This window comes from Odontesthes bonariensis, chromosome 1, assembly GCF_027942865.1.
Source record: "Odontesthes bonariensis isolate fOdoBon6 chromosome 1, fOdoBon6.hap1, whole genome shotgun sequence".
Classification (NCBI taxonomy): domain Eukaryota; kingdom Metazoa; phylum Chordata; class Actinopteri; order Atheriniformes; family Atherinopsidae; genus Odontesthes; species Odontesthes bonariensis.
The window spans coordinates 23,858,493-23,884,144 of NC_134506.1; the positions used below are offsets into that span (position 1 = coordinate 23,858,493).

Consider the following 25,652-nt stretch of genomic DNA (forward strand, 5'->3'; position numbering starts at 1 on the left):
GTCATTATGGACATGTGACTGACTATAAATATCAGTCAGTTCTTAGCTTACAGTGATGTTTCTTTTTTCAATTTAATTTTATTTGTAAGGCCCAGGTTGTTGGGGAACCCTTCTTGAATAACCTTGTCATACAAGCACAAAGTCGCAATATGTACAATGTTTGAATGTGAAACATGTGGCACACGCGATGTGAAATCTGCCCTTTGAGTGGACGACGTACTGTAGGCTGGCCAGCTGTCACTCGGCCTACACCGTGACTATCAGGAGGTACTTCTGTAATGTCTCAAGTCATTTCAGTGCAATTTATTTTCATTAATTTTAGAAGCTTCTTGGTCCTTGCATTTGAAACAAACATCCAGAACTGTTACATATGTATTTAGACTCACTTCATATAATCCCTTACCAGAGCCCGCTGTAATTTGTTGAAACTTGATTAAACGACAGAAATGTCACTTGGAGTGAGTTTGTGCTAATTGTTCAACTATGGGTGCGATGAGTTGTTTGAGCGGCCAGCTGAAACTACGTACAAAGTTTGAAAATACAGCTTTGTTAAGGAACATTTGGGTCATGAGACAATCTCGGAGCTGTTGCTACTACATTGCAATCTTCTACAACAGTCGCAGCTTTGGATCCAGTTCAGCTGGCGTACAGCTGTGGAAGTTTTCCAACACACGTGGAGCTCAAAAATGAAAACAACCTTTTGGGAAGGACATTGTCAGATCAACTCGGTTCTCTGGTTTGCATCATTAACCGCCAGACAAGCGAAGCCTTCTGTCAGAGCCATGAAAATGACTGGCATCTGAAAGATTATCTCCCATATAATGTAAATGCGTTTAAAAAACAAATCCAATATGTGTTCTATAGAGCTTGCTTTGTAATGAATATCCCGAAAAAGCCCATGACATTGTCCAGCAGAGGCAGTTTGCAATGTCCTCATTTTAATCACGGTTTAACATGCTGTTGGAAACTAAGCTTAAAAATCTTAAGACCTGGTTTTTCTTCAGATTCCTTCAAGGTCTCTCTTGACTGTAGGGAAATAAGAGCAGAGATGATCAAATAATTTTAGTTTCTGATAAATTTAAGTCAAACCCTTGGATGCAAACTGTCAGCTCGAGCTCTCAAGTTCTTATGTCGACTGACATCTGCAGTCATCTGTTCTGTTTGACATCTGCATCTGTGACCAGATGTTCTGAAAACTTCTCCAGCTCAGTCAGATTCAACAAGCATCGAATAGTTGCCTCTAGATTGAAGCGCTCCGAATTTTGAGCAGCTCACATTTCACTCGTTCCTTCTAGGCTGTAAAATAAACTAAACTTTTGTGTTTTCAATGTGATTAAAAAAATCAATAAAACATGATTGAATGTTTCTCAGGGAAAACAACAAACCAACTATTGATCGTAGTCTTTTATTAACCAGGTAACTTCTACTCAGGTTGAACGTCCCTCGTCTATAAGGCATTTTGTTATATATATATATGTATATATATATCACCATATACAATATGTGACTGTAATGTGAAAGGCTACATACATTATTTGGTCATTTAAGTAATTAATAGATGAACAACGAAATAAACACAAATGAGTAACCTCCCATATTCACAAACACGTTCCTTTTGCTTGTTTATGTGAAATATAAACATAACAGGCCGTACAGTGGAAATTATATTGTTGGGGGGGGGGGGGGTTGATAAAGATTTTATTGTGCCTAACATTTCATTCCACACTTACACATGCTTCACAAAGTAAAATCTGGGAGTTTGATATTGCATTAAAGAAAAGAGCTCCCTTTAGATTGTTCAGCACTGGATGTGTCTCATAGAACAAGAATGAACGGTTCCCTCTGCTACATGAACACTCGAGTCTTTTAAAGCACTGCCCATCACCCTTCTATGGGAGCATTGTGTAGTTTATAATGGACTAGACTGGAAAAAGTACTACCTAAATTAGGAGTACACCTACATCTTTTTGTGTGTGTGCGCGCTGATGGAATAGAGTACCAGATTTTTTTTTTTTTAACCTTCTACAACATTTTGCCTTTATATAAAAAATGCATATTTCAAACAGTTCAGCTGGCATCAATCTGTCCACTCTTGTGACTTGAAATCTCTTTGTTATCTTGACATTTTGTACTGGTAGCCTTCAGACTGGAATAGGTGTACCACTAACCTGAGTAGTATATTAAATTGCAGCAAGTTCTATTGAGTTGGTACACTTCTTAACAACGAAACTATTTCAGCTGTAGCCAAAAAACATCGAAGCAGCCCTTTCATACTTGAACAAACTTAATATTTCTCAGCTGGCCTGAGAGCCACTGATGCCACCATGAGTATGATTTTGGCCAGTATTCAGTGCTGTTTTTTCCTTTCTTTCCCTCTTTTTAAAAGGTACCCAAAAACAATAGCGCGCTTGCACGATTTATGTTCTGTAGAAAATGAGGTATGTTTCTTTTCTGTTAGTGCATATCAATGTAACAGTGCAAAACCAATTACAACAACTACATGTTCCAATGATCACCTTGTCAAAAATACTAATTTACAGCATTTACCCCACCGTCACTTTTACAAGGCATACAAGAAACCACTTTGAGACACCGAACACACACAACATCCTTCTGATCAGGGCGTCATAGGAACTCACGGTGAAGCAAACACGTTACAACAACAAAAAAAAAAAAATCAGATTCTGGTAATAATGACTGGGAATAGCGAGCTAATGCACAGTAGTACATTTGAAATAATAATAAAAAAAATGAAGTGGCATGTCACTCCACACTCTTTTTCACTCATACAAGCACAAACCAACATAAAATCAGTCCAAACTTCCCTGCATTTAGCGTCATTATTAAACTTCTACTGGAATGTTTAATCATCATCAATTCAAAGAGCAGACGCATGAAAAACAAAAGGAAAACAAAAAGGAGAAATCACAATGATGTCTGAACGCCTCCCCCTCTGTCATCTTGCTTCTACTTCTTGATTTTACGTTGCGAATTTGGAGGGAAAAAAAAAAATGCTATTAAGTTGACAAAAAGTGCGATTAATGAACAATATTCCATAATGGTGTCCATGGAGGTCTTCATTTTGTATCAGCCAGTTAATTGGTTTTTAGTGTGCTGTCCAAAAGTTAGGGTCTTAAATAACATAGTGTTAGGTTATTCAAAGTGTCAAAGTTGTGTGTGTGTATACATATACAGATACTTAGAAGTTGTGACTGCAGGCCAAGGAACTGTGCCGTTAAAAAGCATACACACAAAGAGATGTCCCTTCAAAAACGGCCTGAGAGTAGTTCTGATGTGGAAAATGTATGGATTGTCTATCTGGTAATACACCTGTTTCCTTATGTTCCATTAAACATCTTGAAATGTTGTAAGGCTTTTTTTTATTTATATTTTATATATATATATATATATATATATATATATATATATATATACACATATATACATACACATATACATACACTATATTGCCAAAAGCATTCACCCACCCATCCAAATAATTCCAATCACTTCCGCGGCCACAGGTGCGTAAATTCAAGCACCTAGGCATGCAGACTGCTTCTACAAACATCTGTGAAAGAATGGCTCGCTCTCAGGAGCTCAGTGAATTCCAGCGTGGTACCGTGATAGGATAAAGTGCGCCGCCACTTACTCTAGAGCAGTGGTGACGCGTTCTCTGGAGTGACGAATCTCGCTTCTCCATTTGGCAATCTGATGGACGAGTCTGGGTTTGGCGGTTGCCAGGGGAACTGTACTTGTCTGACTGCATTGTGCCAAGTGTAAAGTTTGGTGGAGGGGGGATTATGGTGTGGGGTTGTTTCTCAGGAGCTGAGCTCTGAATGTGTCAGCATACCAAGAGATTTTGGACAACTTCATGCTCCCAACTTTGTGCAAACAGTTTGGGGCTGGCCCCTTCCTGTTCCAACATGACTGCTGCACCAGTGCACAAAGCAAGGTCCATAAAGACATGGTCCTGACCTCAACCCGATAGAACACCTCAGGGATGAATGCGAGCCAGGCCTTCTCGTCCATCAGTGTCCGACCCCACAAATGTGCTTCTGGAAGAATGGTCAAAAATTCCCATAAACACACTCCTAAACCTTGAGGAAAGCTTGCCCAGAAGAGTCGAAGCTGTTATAGCTGCAAAGGGTGGGCCGATGTCATACTTAACCCTCTGGATTAAGAATGGGATGTCACTTAAATTCATATGCATAAAGGCAAATGAGCGAATACTTTTGGCAATATAGTGCATATATAGATATATGTCTATATATACACAAAACACAGCCTTGTTGGGACCAAACAAACTCGGAGCTTAACCTCCTTTCATTACGCAAAACCCATGAGAAAGGTTCCCCACACAGGAGGTAGCCTGCTGCCACCCTGCGATCCTCCTGTCCTGACAGCGAATTTGATTCCACTGAAGGAAGTCATTGAGACAACTTTACAAACACTGCAAAGACCTTCTGTGTTGGCTGCCAGCAACAGACAGCAACAGAGGGCTCGAGTCAAGGCATCCAAATGGAATGTATAGATAAAAAGTGTCTAAGGAGGCAGTCCCATGGTACAACGATGGCACAAACCGCTAGCTAAATCCATTATAAGAAAGCAGTAGGTAAATATGTACAACGTGTGTTTGCATGCTCAATGCTGCAGTGAAATGCACACAAGCTGAAGGTGATACAGAGTTCAGACTGTACATTCTGTAGCTCCCTACACAGCTCCAACGTCCACGTTTGGCTCTTATTTTTCCCCCATAAATAGATTAATTCGGCCCTTTCTGAAGATGATAGCAGAACTTGGGTAAGGTTTGACTGAGAAAGGGCCAGAAAAGGTGAATTTGACTTCAATGTGGTGGAACCGACACAGCTACAGCAGCGAGCAATGCAGGTTCACAGAACTCTTCAGTTTCTTTGTTACTGCAGCAAAAAACGCCCCCATCTCGATAATCAGGTCACAAATTTGGTATTTTAACGCAAGTATTTATGTCCCCTCAAAAAAAACCTGAACAGTGCACCGTGGCATTGTAACAAGTCTGCAGGACTGGGAAGATTGTGCATCATTCTTCCTAATTATCATCTTTCATTTGGTGTTTTGATGATGATCGTGGAGAGCGCAGACTGCCTAACCTGCTGCTCTAACACCTTCATGTTCCTATGAAACCATTCAGCGGCCCATCGTGCTCTGCCAACATGAGGGGTGGCACCGTCACCCCGCAAGTGACCACTCCCATCGCCTTAGAACAAAGGTGATCACTCAAAACAACTTTGTGCTGGATTGTATCCCGTTGCAGACGGGTTCAGGGGCTCTGTGTTTTCTCTTGAACTTGTCGCCTGCCTCTACATCCAGGTGAGACGAGCAAATGGTAGTTTGTGCGCGCATGCACTGCATCTTTTTCGAGAAGCTGCCAGAAGAGCCGGTGAGAGCAAGAAGGGCCTTTTCAAATACCATCCACTGCCATCAAACACAATTCTAATCTGCAAACGCTCGCTGTGTAACAGAAACATCAGATACAGCCAAAAAGAAAAATCCTAACAGAGTTTTCATGGAGCAGAATAACATAAAAGACATTACATTTCCAAAATTTGTCGCTTAACTGCGACAGCATTGAAAGAATATGGCAATTTCCAGACTGTTACATCAGTAATGCTCAGTAAATGAGACACCGCACACCAATACATCACATAGCACACTGCACACCGTACATATGAAAACCAGCACGTATTCACATTCAGGCGGAGGAGAAAAACAAAAAGACACAAAACAAAACAACACTGCCAAACTCCGGTAAGGCAAATCTGAAGGCGAGGGCAAGCTGTGATTAGGTTTGTATCGTAGCTACAGTGTGTGGCAGCTGTCTGGCATCGATCACCCTCAGGATATAGTGTTTCAGACGGGACACAAGTGGTGTTACACTGATTTCCAAGAGGCAAGAAAAAGAAAAATCCCTTTTCGGCAAACAGGAAGGAAAACAAAACAAAACGTAAAATCTTTCCCAAAAGCTACCTGTTACACTGACTAATAAATAAAATGTGAATCTTGGCATCAACAGCTGACAAAAAAACCCAAAAACAACTTAAAACCAAAAAGTGGATCTTTCTCAATATGTTTTTTAAATATCGATGCATTCAAAAAAAAAAAAAAAAAAAAAGCTTATAAGCTGCATGAGTAAAACATGAATGAAATGTATCATTTTTTGGAAAAGAACATTGTGAGGGGATGACACTTTGTTTCTTTAAGTTATCTCCTTTTCTATAAAATACACCGCCCCTCGGATGAATTTGACCCCACATCACAAATATAGTGCACTGTGCAACTTGTAACAAAGTTTGGCCGACTCTATGAAAGGTAATGGGTAGTTGTTGTTATTGTAGTGCCCCTTCCTCTGATGTCCGGGTTCCAGGAGGATAGAGGATAGCAGGCACCAGTGGTTTGGGAACAGCCAATCCTCTGTTAGTAACGTCTCTCCTCAGTCTACTCCTTCCCTTGTTTTGTCATCAAGTAGGTGCTGCACGTCGTGTGTCCAGTACGCGGAGAGACAAATGCCGTCTCCTTTCACACAGATAAGCAAATGCACAGAACACAAACACGCACTCGCACACGCTGTATAACGCTGTATGTTACAAAATAACACACTTGTCTTTATCTTTCGATTCTTTCTTGGCTTTGCGCTCCCCGCCTGACGACTGCTTTCCAGGGCTGGGTGTGGCTCCGGCTGCCGCTGCAGTCCCAGCACCGGCTGCTGCTCCACCTGCTCCTGCACCTCCTCCGTCCACCTCGCCTCCCTCGACAGGCTCCTGCTGGCCCTGCTGCCAAACAGGTGCACGGGGCATGAAAGTACAAATTAGACATTTACAACCCTGCTTAAAAAGAAATTGGAATGCAATGCAAAATGTAAATAAATATGCAATTAGCTAACTATTCAAACCCTATATTTAATTGAACATAGCATGAAGACAGAATATAAAGTAATGTCAAGAGTTGAAACTGATAAAAGGAGGCCAATGCTGGCTACGGAGTTATGCTGCAGTAATGGATGCAGAGCGTGGCTTGGCACAGTTTTGCTGAAATAAGCAAAGCCAACCCTGACAAAGAAGGCATCTGGAGGGCAGCGCGTGTTGCTCCAAAACCTGTGAAAGTCTTTAAACCTTTCTATTATGTGCTGTAAATGATGAACTACCCCAGTTCTTTGTCTTTCTCAAGTTGAGGAGCATGGTTTATAAAATTGTGGAACAACTTGCTTAGACAGCCTTTAACAAAGTGGTGAGCTCCTCCCACTTCTTCAGTCCTGAAAGGAAGCTGCTCTTAAACTCCTATGTGTGTGGGGAGGGCTTTCTGTTCTTCCTTATTCTTAATATCACACAACTCCCTGTCCAGACTGTGTTTAAATATTTAGCTGGAAAAAACAACTAATTTTATTCTTTTCCCTTCCCTTCCCATCGTCAGCTTTCTCTTTCCGCCATCTCGCCAAACACTTTATTAAATGCTCAACATTTCCCAAACCCGTACTTTTCCTGCCCCCCGAACCTGTGCTGCCGCCGCCGCCGCCTGCTCCTGTTCTTGCTCCTGGTAGTACTGGGAAGCTCGTCGGTCTTCCTCTTCCTGGAGCTTTTTTGCCAGCTCGAGGTCACTGATACCTTCAGGGAGTTGCTCCCACTGTAGGTCTTGGCTTTGCTGCTCCTGTTGCAGTGACAGTGCCATCAAATAGTCCTGATAACGAACACGACACAAACACACAGAGCGCTGGTGATTTGCATTGAGATTATGCAATTAAAATTCCTTTTGTTACTGCTCTTGATTGTGCATTTTAGTCGGCAACTGTGGCGTGATGAACAGATTTTCTACTTTGTATTCTATTCTGTGATTTTTTTCTTATGTTGTGCACTTTGTTAGTGCAAAGACCCAATTTGCCCGTAAGTGAGAATGCAAAATCCCCAAATCAAACTCAATTCCTCATTAGTGAGTAAAATGCTATCTTTTTAGCTGGTTGGACCTAAAGCGAGGGAGATAAATTGCCCTCCAGTTCTTATCTGGTCTGTATGTGGGAGCATGGCAGGCTATTTGTCAGTGAGCCGTGTGCTTGTTTCACTCTGACCAACTAACAGGAAGACAGCAGCGAAACCAGTACAAATGCCTCAGAGACATGCACCTGTGCATTGATAAGGGGCCACGTGGTATGGCAGTGAAGCATGAAAAAGAACGGAGGAAAGCATGGCGCCGCCCTACCCCGTGATTCACAGGCTGCAGGGTCTGCTGTTGTATTCAAGAGCTGTGACACATCCGTTATTTTAGAACTTTCCCTCATTTCTTTCAGCATGGGAGGATGCCAACTTTCCTTTTTAGGTTTTTCTGTATTCATTCCCTTTAAAAGGGGGATATTATAAAAATAAAAAAATAAAAAACATTTTTTTTTGTGCCCAAGTTTGAAAATGCGTCCTTCAGGGAGCCATTCAGATCTGCAGAGGAGTTCTACCTCACATTCCCACCTCAGAGTAAAAATATCCAGCCTCCACATTTTTATCTCCACCCAACTCCCGGTGATGCTGCATACGCTGTACGTCAGAAGCGGGAAGTCGAAACACTTTTGCTTTGAGCTTATACAGTTCACTTCACTCGACTTGGGGCCAGGAATATACTTGCTTTTTAATCACACGTTCACATAAGCAACTTGCTCCGTTGTGGGCGTAATCGTTCACACGCTTTGTCTGTGAACTACCGGAGGATTCCATATCGGGGCACGCCGGATGACTCAGGCTGGTTGAAAACATGCCATCGGCACCGGCCCCACTCCGTTTCTCCAACATTTTCCTCCATGCACGAACATTTCCAAAAGGATATTTTCACAAGCGAAAATCTGTGACTCTGCAGTGGCAAAGAAACATCGAAAAAGTACAGGCAACCGCAGACTTTTCTACGAGCTGGTCTTCGAAACTTTGGCCTTTTTACCACTGCCGACCCTATAACCCTACATCAGGTTAAATATGGACCAGCGCTGCCTCTCACCGATCACATACATGTTGCAGCTTGTGAACACGTAGCGCTAATTTTTCAGTTCATGCACGGATGCAGGATACACGAGGCGGCAATGGTAAACACGTGTGTTCATAATGAAAAGCAAGCACGTTTCTGGCCTAAGAAAATAATGAATGAATCATGCTGTGCCAGTAACTTTGTTTCATACTCGATACTCCCAACAATGAAAATTTTTAATTTTCCTCCCAGTCGGAAGTCGGGAAATTCAAATTTCATCTTCTTCACTGAATGCAGAAATGAACCGTATCCATAATTTCAAATATAAAATAGCAACATCAGTAAAACTTTGTCTATACAAACGATGGTTCTAAAAACACAAAGGAATGGACCGACAGTGAAGACCAGGCTAAACAGAGTCGACATGTGAATTACAACATGATATTTGACGGATATATTAACTGGCCAGCTCGACGTTGTATTTCTGTAATCTATCACGTAGCGTTCTAACATCCACAAGTAGATAAAGCCGACATATGGAATGAGCACAAACTCTACTTGCAGAGAAGGCCTGGATTGCATTGAGTTCAGTTTCAGTTTGAATGAAGGCGTAAAATTTATGGTAGAAAAAGGAGTTGCTGTAGTGTCTTTCTGTGGTGTTTTCCCAAAACAGACATTTCATTAATACAGCAGGAAAATGTGTCAGCCCTGTTAAAAGCAGACATAATGTGTCACCTTTAACAATTCTTGTGTTTCCTGGGAATTAATGTAATGTGTTTTTCTTTTTTACGCCTCTCTTCCACAATATTGGTCTTATTTCTGGAAAGCAAATTAAAAGTGCAGAATCTTGAACAGCGTGCCGTTAGCATAGCATTTTATCTCAATTTCTGTGGCATGCCGACGAAAACCAAATCATTCGAGCTCATCGAGGTTTGGGTTGAATCCTTTCTGGTTCTGCAAGTCTCGGCCATCACGGGTGCACAGACCTGGTCTATCTGATCCTGCTGGCCGCGGTACACAGTCTCTGGATCGGAGGGAGGTCGCAACCGGAACTCGGAATCGCAGAAGTTTCCATCTCCATCAACATTGTGCAGACTCTCCCACACGACCTTCTCCTCCGTCAAGAAACCCTGGTCAGTAACCAGAAGGTACAGCTGGCCCTAGAGAACCACAGCATATACATTACTTACACATTACTCCTTATTTCCATGCTATGGAAAGGTCTGTTTCACCTACAGTTATATGTCAAGCCAGCTGTGGACAGGGGTTGTTAAAGATGGGACACAGGCCTTTTTGGTGCTAAAAACGGGGGATATGAGTGTATACCCGTTACATTTAAAAACGTAGCTTTTCTTCAGTATGAAGAACATGTTATGGCAAGTCAAAGTAATGACTGCTATCAGAAAACAGTGAGAGGGAAGAAAAGGTGAGACCTCTCTTTCAGAGGCTAATTTTAAAGAGGACAAACTATGGAAAAATCTTTTTTTGAAAAAAAATTTTCTTCCTGTTTTTAGGAGCATATATTTGGGTGTCTGAAATCACTGGCAAGTGAAAAACTCCCCCAAAACACAACGCTGGCATTTCCTTTAGTTCACAAGCTGGTCTGATTTTCAATCCAAAGCCACATCACTCGTCAAGTTTACATCCTCAGCTTCGACCTCTGAGGCCTGCCCGCTCACATCCAACCTGCTAGACCGATGACGCCACATTCGCTTGGTGATGCTCTGTAATCAGCTGTACTGAGGAGCGTGCGTCTTACATTCACCAGCTTGCGAAGAAACTGACGTGCGGGCGATTCAGTAGGGGTGAGAGAAGAGTCACTGTGCTTAAACCTACAGATATTTTGACCAAAGCCTGTCTCGTACATTTCAAAAACAGCTCAGGAAATTAAAAACGGGCATAATATGCCACCAAAATAATCATACATTTTGAGGCATCACTAAAGGTTTTTGTGTGCAACTAATTGATCTTTGTCACTAAAAGGGAAGAACAGACGACGCCATGTGATACCCATTTCATGCTGTTAGATATGCATCATAAACTCTTTACTCCACAGTAATTCAGGACCGATGCCAACAGTTCGAGCAAATATGTTGTGGAAACTTTTCATCTTTACCTTGAATTTGATCATGGTGCTGAAGTGGTTATTCCTGAAAAAGACACAGAGCTCTCCCTCCTGCACAGTGGATGTGAGCTCACACAAGCCATGGTAAGTCAGCTGAGTGGCTGTGCTGTTCAGGAACTGCTCTGCTACGATACCTGAGACACGAGAAAGGGAGTGAGAAACACACTTTTGTCGTGTTGAATACGTTTTTGAATAAACACATTTTCTGATCTTCATCGCCACGTTACGATTGTTCTGCAACTGGCTGCCGAACTAAACGTTTCACAAAACAAATTTACTCACGGGCACAACTAAAGTAACCTGAACCTGAAACGTGGACTTGTGTTTTATAGGAGAAACAGACCGTTCTAAAAGCAATTGTAAAGCAGTGTAATATTATAGCACAGAAACAATTCATTATTTAATTGGTCAGAACGTTTGGAGACTTGTGTGAATAAAACTAATCTTTCAACATAAAAAAAAAAAACCATGAAGATGATCAACAAAACTAAGAGATTTTTTTTTGTTATCCACCCATTTAAAGTGATTGCAAACACATTTGCTGAAAAGAATAATGGGTAACATCTGCATTGCATGAGACCTGGAATAAATCTCTGGGCTTATAAAAGCATAGCCACAATGGAGAAGAGTGAATGTCCCATATTAACGTATCATCGACCAAGTCCTTAATGTGTTGACTTGGCAGCGGCTCAGAGCCGAACGAGAAAATTTTTGGTTGAGAGGCTGCAGGCATCTGCTAAGACAACTGCAAGCTGCAGAAGTAGGTCATTTGATGTATAGTCACACGTATGTGCCGGTTTTATTCAAACTCGGCCGGTGGTTCTATGCACAGCTTTTAAACTGGAAACGTTTGTCATGCAATAATTGTGCCATGGACTAAAAAAAAAAAAGAAGAGAATTTTAACATCTCTTTATTTTTCACCAAAGTGCACCACTTTGCCTCATTATCTCCACATCTCAGGGGCAAAAGAGATGAGATAGAAGGTGTGAGCGCAATCAGGCAGGTCAGTGAGGAGGAGGAGTGAAGAGAAAGCTCTCACCTTCCCCTGCCAGCGCGCTGTTGTCAGACTGTTTGCAGGATATTATCTTCTCTACCAGCTGGTTGTAGCTGCAGTTGCCCACTGCCTTGACAATGTCATGCATCTGCAAACAAAGATAAAAACTGTGGGAAAGAAGATTCAACAGAAAGCTTTGGTGCCGACTTACTAAAAAGCAATAGCATTGTCCTCGTGTTTCATTGGATTTTGTTGAATTCTGTACAGTGACAAAGTTTTCCAGAGAGCTGATTTATACCAAACTTCCCAGATATTAATCCAATCGCACATCCACGGGAAGTGCAGGAGCCTACCTGACCTACAGAAGCCTCACTCTCTACCCGCAAGATAATGCAATCAACATCCCAGCACCAAACGCCACGGGACACTTGTTTCAAGGGATTAAAACTGTTGCTGAGGTACGAGAGGAATCTAAACAATATATCAGGTGGGTGGTTTTTATGTTGTGGTTGATTGTTGTTTCGTTAGATTTTATGTGGGGGTGGAGGTGGAGCACTGGAGACAAATTCCAGGCCTCCAATAAGATATTTCTAAACGTTTTAGATAAAAGCAGATTGGATGCTGGCCAGCTCAGGAAATTGCAAGAAAAATGTGCCAATTACACTGGTCATGACCAGAGTCAGGACATTTTGAACAAAGATGGGAATGTCAGAAGGGAAGTCTTCTTTGAGAGCATCACACACAAGAATCCATTAGTATCTACTAAAGGCCCCTTGTGGCTGAAATGTATTTGCTGTGAATCCTTTTATAGGTTTTCTGGGAAATGTGTTAACGTTAATTAGGTCATTAAAACCTGAAGCTCCATCATGCAACGTTTGGATTGGAAAGTATTGGAAAAAGTATAAAAAAGTATAAACTGCGTTTAATCACCAAAACCCTGTAAAGTTGATTCCCCGTACTGCATCCATATACTCTTTCAAAGTACTCATCTGCAGTATTCACACACTCCCTTTTTTCAGTTATTTGTCCATTCCCTGCTTTGCTTTTAACGTTTTTTTTTTTCCTGGTTAGACTCATATTTTGGTTTCACTGCTTTGATTTTGGATGTTTAATGCTCATTACAAATCTAATCTAATCTCCAGATATGGAAAATGCATAAAGGCAGCTGGAATCTGGACAGAGAAAAAAAAAACAACTGACATGTCACACTATAAAACTGCTTAAAAGCTACGCTACTGTTTGTCATAAGCTCCGGCTCAGACGAGACAGGAAAAAAAGGCTCTGTGTGTATGATTTATGTCGGTGTGAAGCATTTGTCTCCGTATTAGCATCATCAGTAAGGTACCCATCAGTCTACTGTGGCGTCATGTCACACCAGTCCCAGATAGCTAATACAGACTTTGACTTACAATATCACTGTATTCATAGATGTGCTAACAATAGACAAGCACAAGAATAGAATGACCTGACTTTCAAGGAGTTAAGGAGAAAATGAGATCCATCTCACCTGTGGGTCAACAAGCCAGCCGTGGTAAAGAGGGATGTCAAGCAGATCAAACACAATGCATTCTGGGGTGTACTCAAACACTCGCACCCCAGTGAACTTCACGTTTACATCCAGGCCCGTCTGCAGCTTGTGCAACACTGCCATGGCATCACTCATGTTCTAGAAGACACAAAGGACAGACTCTTGTTAAACTCTATGGAAACAGAGCAGCAGAGTGAGACAAAACAAATGAAATGTTGCAAAAGGCTTGCGTTGTTGTTTCTTTGAGGATGTTACGGTGCCATGAGAGCCATCTATCCGTCACAGTGAGCAGGCTTACATAACAGGCCGAGTTAAGCTATGATTACAGCTCAACTCGCCCATTTAATTGGGCCGGCGTCCTTGCCACAGAATATATGCATGGGAGCAGAATTTCATTTTTGACTGAAGTATATCCAACGCTGCAATGCAATGGACCGTGTGAGAAAACATTCAAGACACTGCGCCGCTTCCTTCTCTGTGGGAGATCATCGGAGCTGAATTCGCTGCACGGGCTACGTCTTTTAATCACTTCAACAGTGATTTCGTCTGATGACGCAGCAGTTCGAAAAACCAAGATTTTATTAGAGCAGAGCAGACAGTCTGAAAATGGTTTAAGTGAAACGTGGGTTGAAACGTAGTCTCAATGGGCTGATTTACAGTCATAATTACTGACATGTTGTACCGCCCGACAAAACAGACAGAGAAATGTGTGACAGAGAGCAGCTTCGTTGGAAGTTTGGCTGTATCAATATAGACTTAGTCATGTAAAAACGCTTACACGCTAAAGAAATTCTTATGCATGTACACAAAACTATATTCACCACACGTCAAGCCTCCATCAGCTTGTGCCAGATTCATCTGCTTTCTAAAATTCCCAGGGTTGTGTTGTAATTCTGGTTCTCTCCGGGTACTCCAGCTTCCTCCCACTGTCCAAAAACATGCATGTTAGGTTAATTGGTGTCTCTAAAATTGTCCTTAGGAGTGAGTGTGAGCGTGTGTGGTTGTTTGTCTCGTTTGTCTCTGTGTGGCCCTGTGATGGACTGGCGGCCTGTCCAGGGTGTACCCCGCCTCTCACCCATTGACCGCTGGGATAGGCTCCAGCCCCCCCGCTACCCGACCGACGGATTCAGCGGGGGGGCTAATGGATGGATGGATGTGTTGTAATTCTAAAGGTTCGGAAAGAAGACAATTGAATTCAATATCTTGGCGAAGAATGTTTCACTTCTCCTCCGAAAGGACTAGAGCCTGGATGAAAATCTGCACCAATAAGCCGCGTTGTCTTCGTGTTAACTGCATTCAATAGATCTGGTTTACTGTCAACAAACACCACGAATAGCAGGGCATCAACAACTATTTAAAAAAAACAAAAAAACAAACAAACAAAAAAAAAAAAAAAAAAACAGGGTTTCATTAGAAACAAACTTGAGCAAATCAACATGGAATGGATCGGGATGGGTGGGACGGTTTGCCAACATGGTCAAGCTGAAGAATCTCCAGTATTTGTGCAGGACACAAGTAGTTTCACCAAAAACATATTTTTTGTTTGCTTGTTCGTTTCCTGGTCTTCATTGAGGCTTTAACATTAAGTTACATAATTGCCACACATTGCAGCAAACCACTAAATAGTCCATCCTGCAGCTTAGATTGAGTAACACCTGTTAGGCAGGCAAGAAATACTTGAGAAATGATAAATTCAGTGAAACTGGATGTTTAACATATTTTTCTAGTTTTTGGTTGGTAGCAGAACTCGGTAAGTTCCACCTTAAATAGCTTCAACTCTATTCAGAGCTCTTTACACCCTGGTAATGGGAGATGATTGACTGTAGCAGAGACCATGCACTGACATCACCTTTTCATACGATACCCCCCTCTGCCATCGTCTCTCAGTGGCAAAACAAACCCACAATGGCTGCTGTGAACTGACTGAGCTTTGATACCAGAGGTGTGAAAAAAAAAAAAAGCCTGAAATGTAAAGACTTGCATGAAAGAAAAAAGAAAAAGCCTCAGACATAAAGATGCGTTGGGGAAGGTTACAGTCTTATCGAAAACATTTACAGAGACTCCAGCTGCAAAAATCCTACTAGAAGAGCCACTCTGAGTGTAATACATCAAAATGAACCTGGAAACAGACCTCTTTTTGAGCAGCGGCTACCATTTATACGGCGCTTCTTGCTGGTAGATGTTGGCAGATGTATTTAGTTATTATTCCGTTTCATCTAGAAAGCTTTGTGCTTGGCAACGCTGCATTAATCACTGGAAAACATTGTTTTTAATCTCGCTTCTCGGGTCCCCCGAATGCCTTAAAAAATGTCTTAACCCTTTCAAATGTAAAGCTTCATTTTAAAAACTGTTTTTTTTGCGGAAAACTTAAAACTATCAATTAATGCCTTTTATTTCTCTACTTCTGAAGAAACAAGAAATAAACTCATTTGGAGAGGTTAAACCTTCCGGTTTTATTCATTCATTTTTTAGGTAAATGCCCTTGTGTCTTGAAATGCAGCACTCGCATCACATCAGGCTCGAAAGATAAAAGCACATGTATGTTGCATCGAGTCTGAATGAGTGAATGTGCATCACTTCTGAGAACCACTGTCAATGATAGCGGTTTCTGCAGCTATATCCGGGCCTGAGCTAATAAGATAAGCTGAGGTGAAGTGGAACACTGTTGAGGTCTGATGAATCAAAGTCTCAAATTCTCTTTTGGCAATCATGGACATAAGTGTCCAAGAGGGAATATCTGGCTGTTATGAAAGCAAACCAGCATCCATTATGGTATGGGCATGCATTAGTGCACGTGGCAACTTGAACATCTGTGAAGGCGCCATTAAAGCTGATCGATGTGTACATATTTTGGAGCAAATACACGTTGCCATCTCCAAACCATCTCCTTTAGCTCAGCGAGATGATGGTAAACCCTATTCTGCATTTCAGAGCAACGCAAAGAAGCTCCTAAGTAAGAATCCGGGTGCTAAACCTGACCACCTGCAATCCAGAGTCTTTAACCGTGAAAACGTTTGGGTGTATTATGAAAGAAAACTACCAAAGAACGAGAGCCAAAAACTTTTGAGCAGCTAAAATCCTACATCAAGCAAGACCGCGGAAACATTCACCTTCGAAACCACAACAATTTGTCCCATCGGCTCCCAAACAACTCGCAGTGTTGTTAAAGGAGAAGAGGTGATGGAACTCAGGGGCAAGCATCCCTCTGTTCACACAGCTTTGAAAGGCAGCGCTGGCATCGAGTTCGAAATGAAGCTGTGTTTAAAGGAACGAATGCATAAAAGATAAATCAAATTTTTTTCCTCTTTCTTCATTTGATAACATTTGGTTAAATGATCCAGTGCATATGGTTTTCAATCCAGTAGCAAGCCTGTGACGTTCATTTGTGTGGGTTCATTTTCAAGAGAAAAGTCTCCGGTTACATCTGCATGTAAAATGTAAAAAGAAAAATACACGTGTAGACGTTTCTTTATTAATCAATGCCTGAATTACAGAACAGACTGAGCCGTTCCCTGTATAACTAACGTTAATCCTGTAATCATAAAAGAGCATCTAATTAGAAAGCCAGCTTCTATGAACATCAGAGAGAATATAGGACTTTGCATACATAAACAGCACACACACACACACACACACACACACACACACACACCTGAGAACCCAAGGAAAATGACTAATTCTTGCATTTAGCCTCAGAGCAATGTTTCCCAGCTGGCTCTAAACCTCTGCTCCCATTTCACTCCGACATCAACGCGGGCCTCCCAGCTGAGCCCTGAGTGTACGGTTATCAAGGACTTCCATTTGATTCAGACTCTCTGCATCACACAAGAAACCTCTGAGCAAAGCCAACTAGCGATTTATTTGCTATTTAATGACTTTAAACTGAGGTGGACAATTCAGTATCACTGTTCAGCGATTTCCATTGTACTGCACTGTAAAAAAAATGTACGAATGCTGCTTAAAAATAGCTAAACATTATGTAATTATTCAAAAAAAGAAAAAGTCTAAGCCACTTAGAAGAGAAACTATAGAAACGAGAAACAGGAGTGTTGATAAATGTGAAGGGTTCTTAAGATTATAAAGGGTGGATTTGAAATGCATTTCTCATCTCGAGATAGACATTATATTACAGTATAAATATTGCAAACAGTTTTATTAAATATTCAATATTACTTGGCTTGCCTCTTCACATTTGTCAAGCAGTCTTAAACACCACTGAAGTGAATAAGATTTTTTTACTTCCCATAATTTATGGCTGATCCTGACACATAACGTGCACATTGCAGAGTAAGACTCGATTTTTTCCTGTTTACAGTAGAGACCCCTGGGCGTCCCCCATGCAAATGAGCAGCCCCAGCGTTGGCGACGAGAGCCGAGGCGAAAAGCCTGCAGCTGGCCCATCCAAGTGTGTGGATTAGGATGCTCATGAAGAGCAGCGATGGCAGGATTAGCAGGGCTGTGTGATGGACCGCAGCTCGTCACTTTAGGAGCGGAGAGCTCCAACAGCACAGGAAGATCAGATAGATTAGCACTGCGTCACTTTCATTCATTGAGCTCCGAGTTGGATGCGCTTGGAGAGTGTGACATTCGCACAGCACCCTGCCAGTCCGTTGGGACTTTTCCCCTACGGAGCCATTTCAGGCTCGTTGATGTTTGTCCATTAGAATTAAAAAAAACCTGACTTTGGAAGTCCAACTTTGAACTTGACTTTTGAAAATCCAAAAATTTGACATTCATTATTAAGAAAAAAAAAGAACAAGTTGTTTCATGTTGTGAATTTAAGTTTCGTTTGTTTTGCTTCAAAAATATTTCTTCATTGCGAATGTTCACTTATAATGTTCAATAGAATTTTTCAATTTTCCGACAGCTTCTATTCACTTTCAGCTCTTTTTTTTTTTTTTTGGTTTGAGGGAATTATCCACTTCCCCCAAGCTGCTGTCTGAAAAAATAAACATCTCCATCAACCAACACTTTAAGTCAGCTTGAAAAATGCATTTCAGATGATTTTTATGCCACTGCCACAAAAAAAAAAGATACAGAACGCAGCTGTTAGCCAGGCGCACACTAACGCACATCAACATGAACTGATTAAGTCTTCCCCAATTCTTGTTTTGTAAAAGTGAAAGATGGATCAAATACAACGCATCAGTCAGTGTGTGAAAATTGTAAACCATTATCTGATGTCATGGCCCATCAGCAGGAAAAGTAAATAATCAGAAACTTTAGAAGATGCAAAACCTTTTGTGAGACCTTTCAAATGAAATTTCGTTGCGTTTTCCTTCGTGCACAGGATGCTTCCGGGATGAACAAAGAAAATGAAACAGGACTGTGAAGCCCCACAATGTGGGTCATGCTCGGACATCAGCAGCTGTCAGTGCGATTCTACGTGTCTAATGTTTGTCAACCTTAGTTTGAATTCACAAGGAGGACAGAGAAACACTGAAAACAGCTACTGCAGTTCATAGCACAGTCTGCAGTGTTACTTTGCTTATAAATGGACCTGACGGACTAAACGGAATTCTTTTGATTTTTTCTTTTTTTAAATAAACATTTTCTTGTCCCTGACATCACTGACATTGTGTTTTTGTCCAAGTACATAGGTATATGCATCTCCTTGCTCTGCATCAAGCAGAAACGTAGAAATGTATTCACTCATAATTACACGAGCCTTATTTACGGGCGTACATAACATCAGGGAGTAATGCTTTTTGTTTTTTTAAACCTCATGGTGAAACTTTATGTGCTTTATGTTATTAAACAGTTGTGAACAATTTGGTCCAATACAGCGACCGACCCAAAATTAGAAACAACACGTTTCTTAAACACAACTTGCTCATTTCTTCTGGCGGTTAACCAGTCGTTCAGGATGAGTCGCCTGGTTAAGCCGGGTCCACTGAGACAAAAGCAGAGCAAAGAGAAAAACTTTACTACGCATTTCCTCGGCTCCTCTGAGTAAATATTTAACAAAAGCCAAACGAGCATCCAGGCAGCTGCTATTTTAATCCAAATGCTCTCCTGTGACAGACCGTGGTTTTTTTTTTCCAGCTGAATTTATAAATAGAAACACTTGTGTCATGTCTGTAATCCTATTCAGTTACAGAAAATACACCTGCATTTCATGACAATCCTATAAGAACGTATAACATTTCCTGCCTACGTAATAAGAAGGGGACGCCGTTTGTGTGACGGAGAGGTTACGGTTTTCCAGAGGCTTCCCGTGGTTGTCTCAAAGTTCTGCGTGACCCAAACACGGCGCTGTCGCAGATAGCAGCCGGACATGACGACAGCCAAAAAACAGCTCCCAGGCCGGTGTCTTGGATTAGACCACCATAATAACAAGGCAACGCAACCTTACTCCAACTCCCCGTGCTGAGGACACCACTGATTTACTTAGGAGGTTGCATTTCAGCTCCGCTTAAATTTAGAGAGCCCGTTCCAGCGAGCTTATAAGAGGAAACTGCACATTATTTTTGCTCCACTCGAACTGAAGGGCAAGTGTGGTTTGAAATCATTCACAGATGTGCTGCCACGCAAGAATGGAAGAGGCAGGGCCCCTCCCACACTGTAAGCAGGCAGTGGAGATGGGAGGAAGCGAGAAACTGGAGCTCCATCTCCAAGAGCCTTTCATGGTAAGCCACACACGCACACACACACACAGCGCCTCAGTAATAGCCGGGAGCTGAACTCAGCCATGCGTCTCGAAGCATTCGCCGCCATGCGAAACAACATAATCTGACACTCCTGACCCCTGTTGTTCCCTGTGCCTCGCAAGACTCGTCTTATATAATCTATAGAGTAGTGGGAAAAGGCTAAGCTGCAGTTTCATGCGGTTTGTAATTAACTCTTTGCTTATTTCCACATTACGGAACACTCGCTGACCTGTGCCACCTTGATGCAAATGTGCAAACCTGCTGTAGCGTGCACACGCAGCCACACTGACGGTGTTTCTGCAGGACATCATGCAAATAAGGACAGCGAGAACAGCTGGGTTATTTTGAGCGTGTCAGTGGAATGAAACAAAGTGAGAACTTGTGCTAAACTTGCACAATTATGATCTTGACACATAGTGGTAGAGTGAGCTCATCCCAGAAGCCCCGCGCTCTCAATGTACCACAAAGAGCCAGCAGCTCACCGATTCACACACACACGTAGGCAAAAACAAAGTGCGGCGATTAGAAAGACCTTACCTGCTCATAGTTTAGCCGCTGAGCCTCCGATATCTCCTTAGGTTTGGTTTCAAGAATGTAGTCACCTGCAGAGGAAACAAAGGGAAATGTTGAGTCACACTGGTATGACAACGCAAAGCCTTTACAACCTTGATTGTCAATAAAGATCACGAGTCTACTGCAGTTTAAGCATCTGTGCACAATCTGCCACAGGCTTTGAGATGTCTCCAATACTCACTGGCATGTTGTGCATTGGGCAGCTGTTTCTCAAGAAAAGGCTATGCCAGTAAAGTAAGGATAAGGTGCATCTCAGTCCACGACGGTGTCACCTGAGAACTCGGTGAAATAAATCACAGGACGGGCTGCAGCGGAGGGCACAGCCTGGCCGTTGATTGGCTCCCGCTGAGCGGCGGGCCTGATGGCACTACAAACACGCTGCTTACTAACCACTGGCAAAGCAAAACACAGTCCAAGTCTTGACAAAACACGTCTTGAGGATATATTTTCCTGGTCGAGCCATAAACACAGCTGGCTATGAGACATCGGGGCAAAGGATTGCTTTTGGCTATTTTGTGAATGGTGGATTTTTCCACTTTTCAAGTATTGCACTGCAGCCGTCTTCTTTCTTTCAAAAGTCTTGCGCAAGTATTTCACTAAATGTTTCGCAGTGGATCGTTAATTCATTTGGAACTGGCAAGAGCATCTTGCTGCACTGTCAACACAAAACTTTTCCAGATAATTACTCAGGCAAATACCATCAACCTCCTGTCATCCTGATAAGTAAAAACATCTACACATGAGAATAGAACTGTTCTCATGTGTCTCGCTGAAGTAAATAAGAGGAAAGAGGAAAGGCATTTTTGCATTCTTTCAAGAGATTAATGCTTCTTCTTCATTGTAACCACTAATCTGGAAATAGTGCTGCTTTTCATGGGCTTGCTGTGAGAGATTAACTGTCCTTCCCCCGGCTTTCACTTTCAACAAAAGACCTTTGATTTCACAAGATGTTTGGAACAGCCAACAGACTCCTTTTACCTGAAGATAAGATTTCACTGCAAGTCAAAACGTCTTCCAATAGGAGGCGAGCCAGCTGAGTGATTTTACTACAGTGTGTTTAAAACAGGGAACCCCCACTGTCGCCACCTGGGTCCCTTGTGCTATCAGTGAACCACTGACTCACTGACCACTGGTCCTCCCCTCAGTATCTGCATCCGCTTCTTTACATCTGCCTCACTTGCAACGCTACGCGGCCTACCACCGAGTTGCTGAATGACAACCACTACCACTTTAAAACCCCACTTCTGAGCCTCATCACACTTCTGGCCTTTGCCTCAGTGTGTGATGACAAAAGAGGAGTCGAGATGAGGTTAGAAGCATTCCAGAGGCCTGCGAACGCTACAAGAGGCCAACTCTGTGTGCTGTAATTACATGCAAAGCACAAGGACTTATCCTCCCTCTTACCAAACAAATGGACACATTTGGAGAGGAGAGCACTCGCAGTACAGATGGATTCCACGATTATGTCTTTTTTTTTTTCAAAGTGTGATTTATAAAGATAGGCCATGTGAGTCAACGGAGACACACAAGTTAAAAATCAACCATAAATGTACACATACAGTCCTGGGATCTAGCATTATAGTAGTTCACAAACTCCTGTGGCTACCGAAGGCGCTGAGAGAGCTGAGAGGACTGCTGCTAATCAGACACTACACTTTGATAATGACGGGTGACTTTAGGATACAGCCAGAGAGAAGTGATGGCTCCTATTTCCTTTGCTGCAGCAGAAGATTGGATCATGGGGGATTCCCTAGTTCTTCCTGTGTCGACTCTGGAATATATATATAGATATATCTGACCTTTAAGTATGCACCCACTCATTGGGAGAGGACACAAAACACAAGAATGTTCGTTGGGATGTTGAAACCCAACGACAGCGGCTTCATGCGAAACCATGAGTACAAGTGTGGACTCGCGGGCTTCGGTTCCAGTTCGCACAAAAACTACTCGACCTATTGCAGCCAGTTATTTTGATATTTGGTTTGCAACAAAACAGGATATCATTGCGGATGTTCCAAAAAGAGGGGGTCCAGTTTTAATCAGGCCATTTGGCTAAACAGAATAAAGATGAGATTCTTTGAACAATCATGTGGCATCAACTTGCTTTTGTGTGAGAGCTGCGAAACCCTTACCAAGATACTCCATCAGTTGCTCAGCAGTTATAATTTCCATCATTGGTGGCATCTTAACCTGCAAGAGACATAAACACGCCCACTGGTCATTAACGGTATGACGCATTTAGGAGAGTAAAACCTGCAACACAAAACAATCTCAATACATTGTGCTACGGTGCAAAACACTTTATATCCACCGTCAAGCATGTGTGGACATGTTGAAAATAAATCTCATGGCCGGCGGGGAAATTACCACACAATACATGAACATGTCTTGATAGATTTAAATGAGCGTTTAAACTAATAAGGCATTCATGAGTTCAATTAAGTCTCGCAACAATAATCTTGCGTAAAATAAGCGCTGGAAAGCTAAGTTGTAATCAAGCCTCTATGCAACCATTTACCTTCCATGCAAGCAGAAGGACATTCATGATTGCCAGTAATGGACAGGGGCCGTTCTCATTCTGAGTGATGATCGGCGTGTTCTCCTCCCTCCATTTGATCCACTTAATGTGGTATATGGACTGGCCGGCGGCCCGGTCTTTAGCGCACGAAGTCTTTGTCCCATCAGCCCCATACTCATTCTGCAAGGCCAGAGCCAGTCCCTTGTCCTCCAGCCCCTCGCTGTTGAGGTCCGAGCTGGGGCACGAGTTGAGGTTGGAGAAGGACTCGAGTGAATCTATGCTTCGGGATTCTCCACCGAGGCTGGGCTCGGGGTCACTCCCACTCGGCAACCCCTCCGATAAGGTGGGATCACCGGACAGACCCGACTTGACGTTTGCTGTGATTGCATTGTCTGGACACAGATGAGTCGGTTTGTCAAGTTTTGTCGGCTTACTTTCTCGGCAAGCTGAAACCTCAGCTCGTGCATCTGTGTTCTCCTTAGCTGGAGGTGAGGACTTGCCGTCGCTGTTGTTGTTTACTAACTTTGAGGCACCACCCTGGGCGTCTTCTGCTGCCAGCACCGAGTCATGTCCCATCCCGTTACTGATCTGATTCGCAGACCCCGACAACGACCCGCTCGCATCGGTGTCTTTCTTCTGATCCTCCTGCACAGGGAGGACTTCGATAACTTCTGGCACGTCAGACTTCCCAGCACTGGAAACAACATTAACTGCGCTTGGAGCACTCACATCTGTGGTGCTGATACTACAACTAACGTTAACCAAAGTACTGAGAGGCGCCTCACTATTCTTGCATTTGTCGGCTGCTCCTTTCACGCCACCCACAGTCGTAACGTCGCCCATTTCTCCCGCAATCGTGGCACACAAAGAGCTCCCGTCAGTGTCTCGATGCAGGTTTGCATTTTTCTCCATTTCGATATACACACTGTCGACAGATTTTAGCTAAATTGTAGCGGTAGCTTCGGTCCCAAAGACGCCATGACAACTCTGCGAGTGACGTCATCAGCGTGAACCGCTTTCAAGGCGAGCAAGGGGGCGGTAGAAAACCAGAGGCCCGGCAGTGATGCATTTGGGTTAGCTCGAATTCTGTGGAATCCAAACGTCTCTTGTACATATAAAAGCATCTTATAACACAAACTACATAAATAAATATTTTTACATTACCAGAAGATTTAGATATTACTTCAACGTTTGGTTGGTATTTCTTTACCCATTAAAATCAAAACATACTTTTTTTATTTTCCCACCTTCGCTATGGAGTTTCCAAGCTGAAAAACGACATGAGGTTAAATGTTTACAAATCATTAACAAACCTTTAGAACTACTGTTACCATTGCTATTTGTTACTGTTATCTAGTAAACATCTATCTTTGAAGGTACAACCATCTCTAAACAGCTGTGGTTTGATTTGGTTGCACCGTATGTTCAAGATACATGTTCCAGTCGCCAACTTTACGAGGGCACTAGAATGCCGCATGACAGAAACCTGCCGTGGTGGTGACCATCTTGCGCACCAGTGCACGCGCATTTGTGAGGCTGTGTCACGTAAAAGAGCTCAAGTTCCTACCGCTATGAATAATGAGAGGCTTTAGTTGCTGGTGACTTTTTATCATCACTGGTTTTAAACACTTGAAATTGGGTGTACAATCAAATACAAAATTCCCCCATATTTTTCTTAACAATAATCATGATACTGATAATAATACTAACAATAATAATAGCGATATTAATAATAATAATAATAATAATAATAATAATAATAATAAACTATTTGTGTGATTATACGTACGCAGTGATGTTTTATAGCCACTAGGTGGCAGCAAATACTCTACTAGATGTCGCTGCTTCGTGATAGCTCTTAAAGTGATACTCCGGAGTAAATTCAACCTGGGGTCATATGAACGGTGATATCCAGCCAAGTAGCCCACCCACAGTTTTTTCGATATTGGCTGAACATCAGCTGAGTTACTGAGTTATCCCGAATAGCTTCGTACAAGGGTTAATGGATCCAGGTCCGTATCTCCAAAATTACCACACTAAAATCACATGCCATGACACCAAACTTCTACAGTAGTACAAATACGGTCTGTACTCACAAAGCGATGCATTTGGAAGTTTGAAAATAGTCCAGGAGTTTATTATTATCAACACAAGCCTGATAGCTTCTCTGCAGCTAAAGCTACGTCGACGTCACTCCAAGGCGCCGGGAGCTTCAAAGTAAGATGAGGGTTGATCTACTACTGTAGACAACAAAGTATATGCTATATTCTACATGTTTTTTTATGAATTTTTG

The 25,652-nt window shown here is 42.3% G+C and overlaps 1 protein-coding gene across 2 annotated transcripts; it reads right to left on the reverse strand.

Annotated features, from left to right (window-relative positions):
- Window positions 1–3,389: 3,389 nt before the first annotated feature.
- mindy2 (MINDY lysine 48 deubiquitinase 2) lies at window positions 3,390–24,357 on the reverse strand. Of its 2 annotated transcripts, none has more exons than XM_075461147.1 (9): window positions 23,360–24,357; window positions 22,974–23,031; window positions 20,806–20,870; window positions 13,598–13,756; window positions 12,136–12,238; window positions 11,087–11,229; window positions 9,957–10,130; window positions 7,528–7,710; window positions 3,390–6,806 (listed from the first exon to the last, which is right to left on the reverse strand). In XM_075461147.1, exons 1-9 carry the CDS (start codon window positions 24,269–24,271, stop codon window positions 6,621–6,623), a joined length of 1,983 nt encoding a protein of 660 aa, XP_075317262.1. In that variant the 5' UTR covers window positions 24,272–24,357; the 3' UTR covers window positions 3,390–6,620. The 2 variants fall into 2 exon arrangements, with proteins under 2 accessions (XP_075317262.1, XP_075317255.1); XM_075461140.1 differs by having other exon boundaries at window positions 3,390–6,809.
- Between the last annotated feature and the right edge of the window lie 1,295 nt (window positions 24,358–25,652).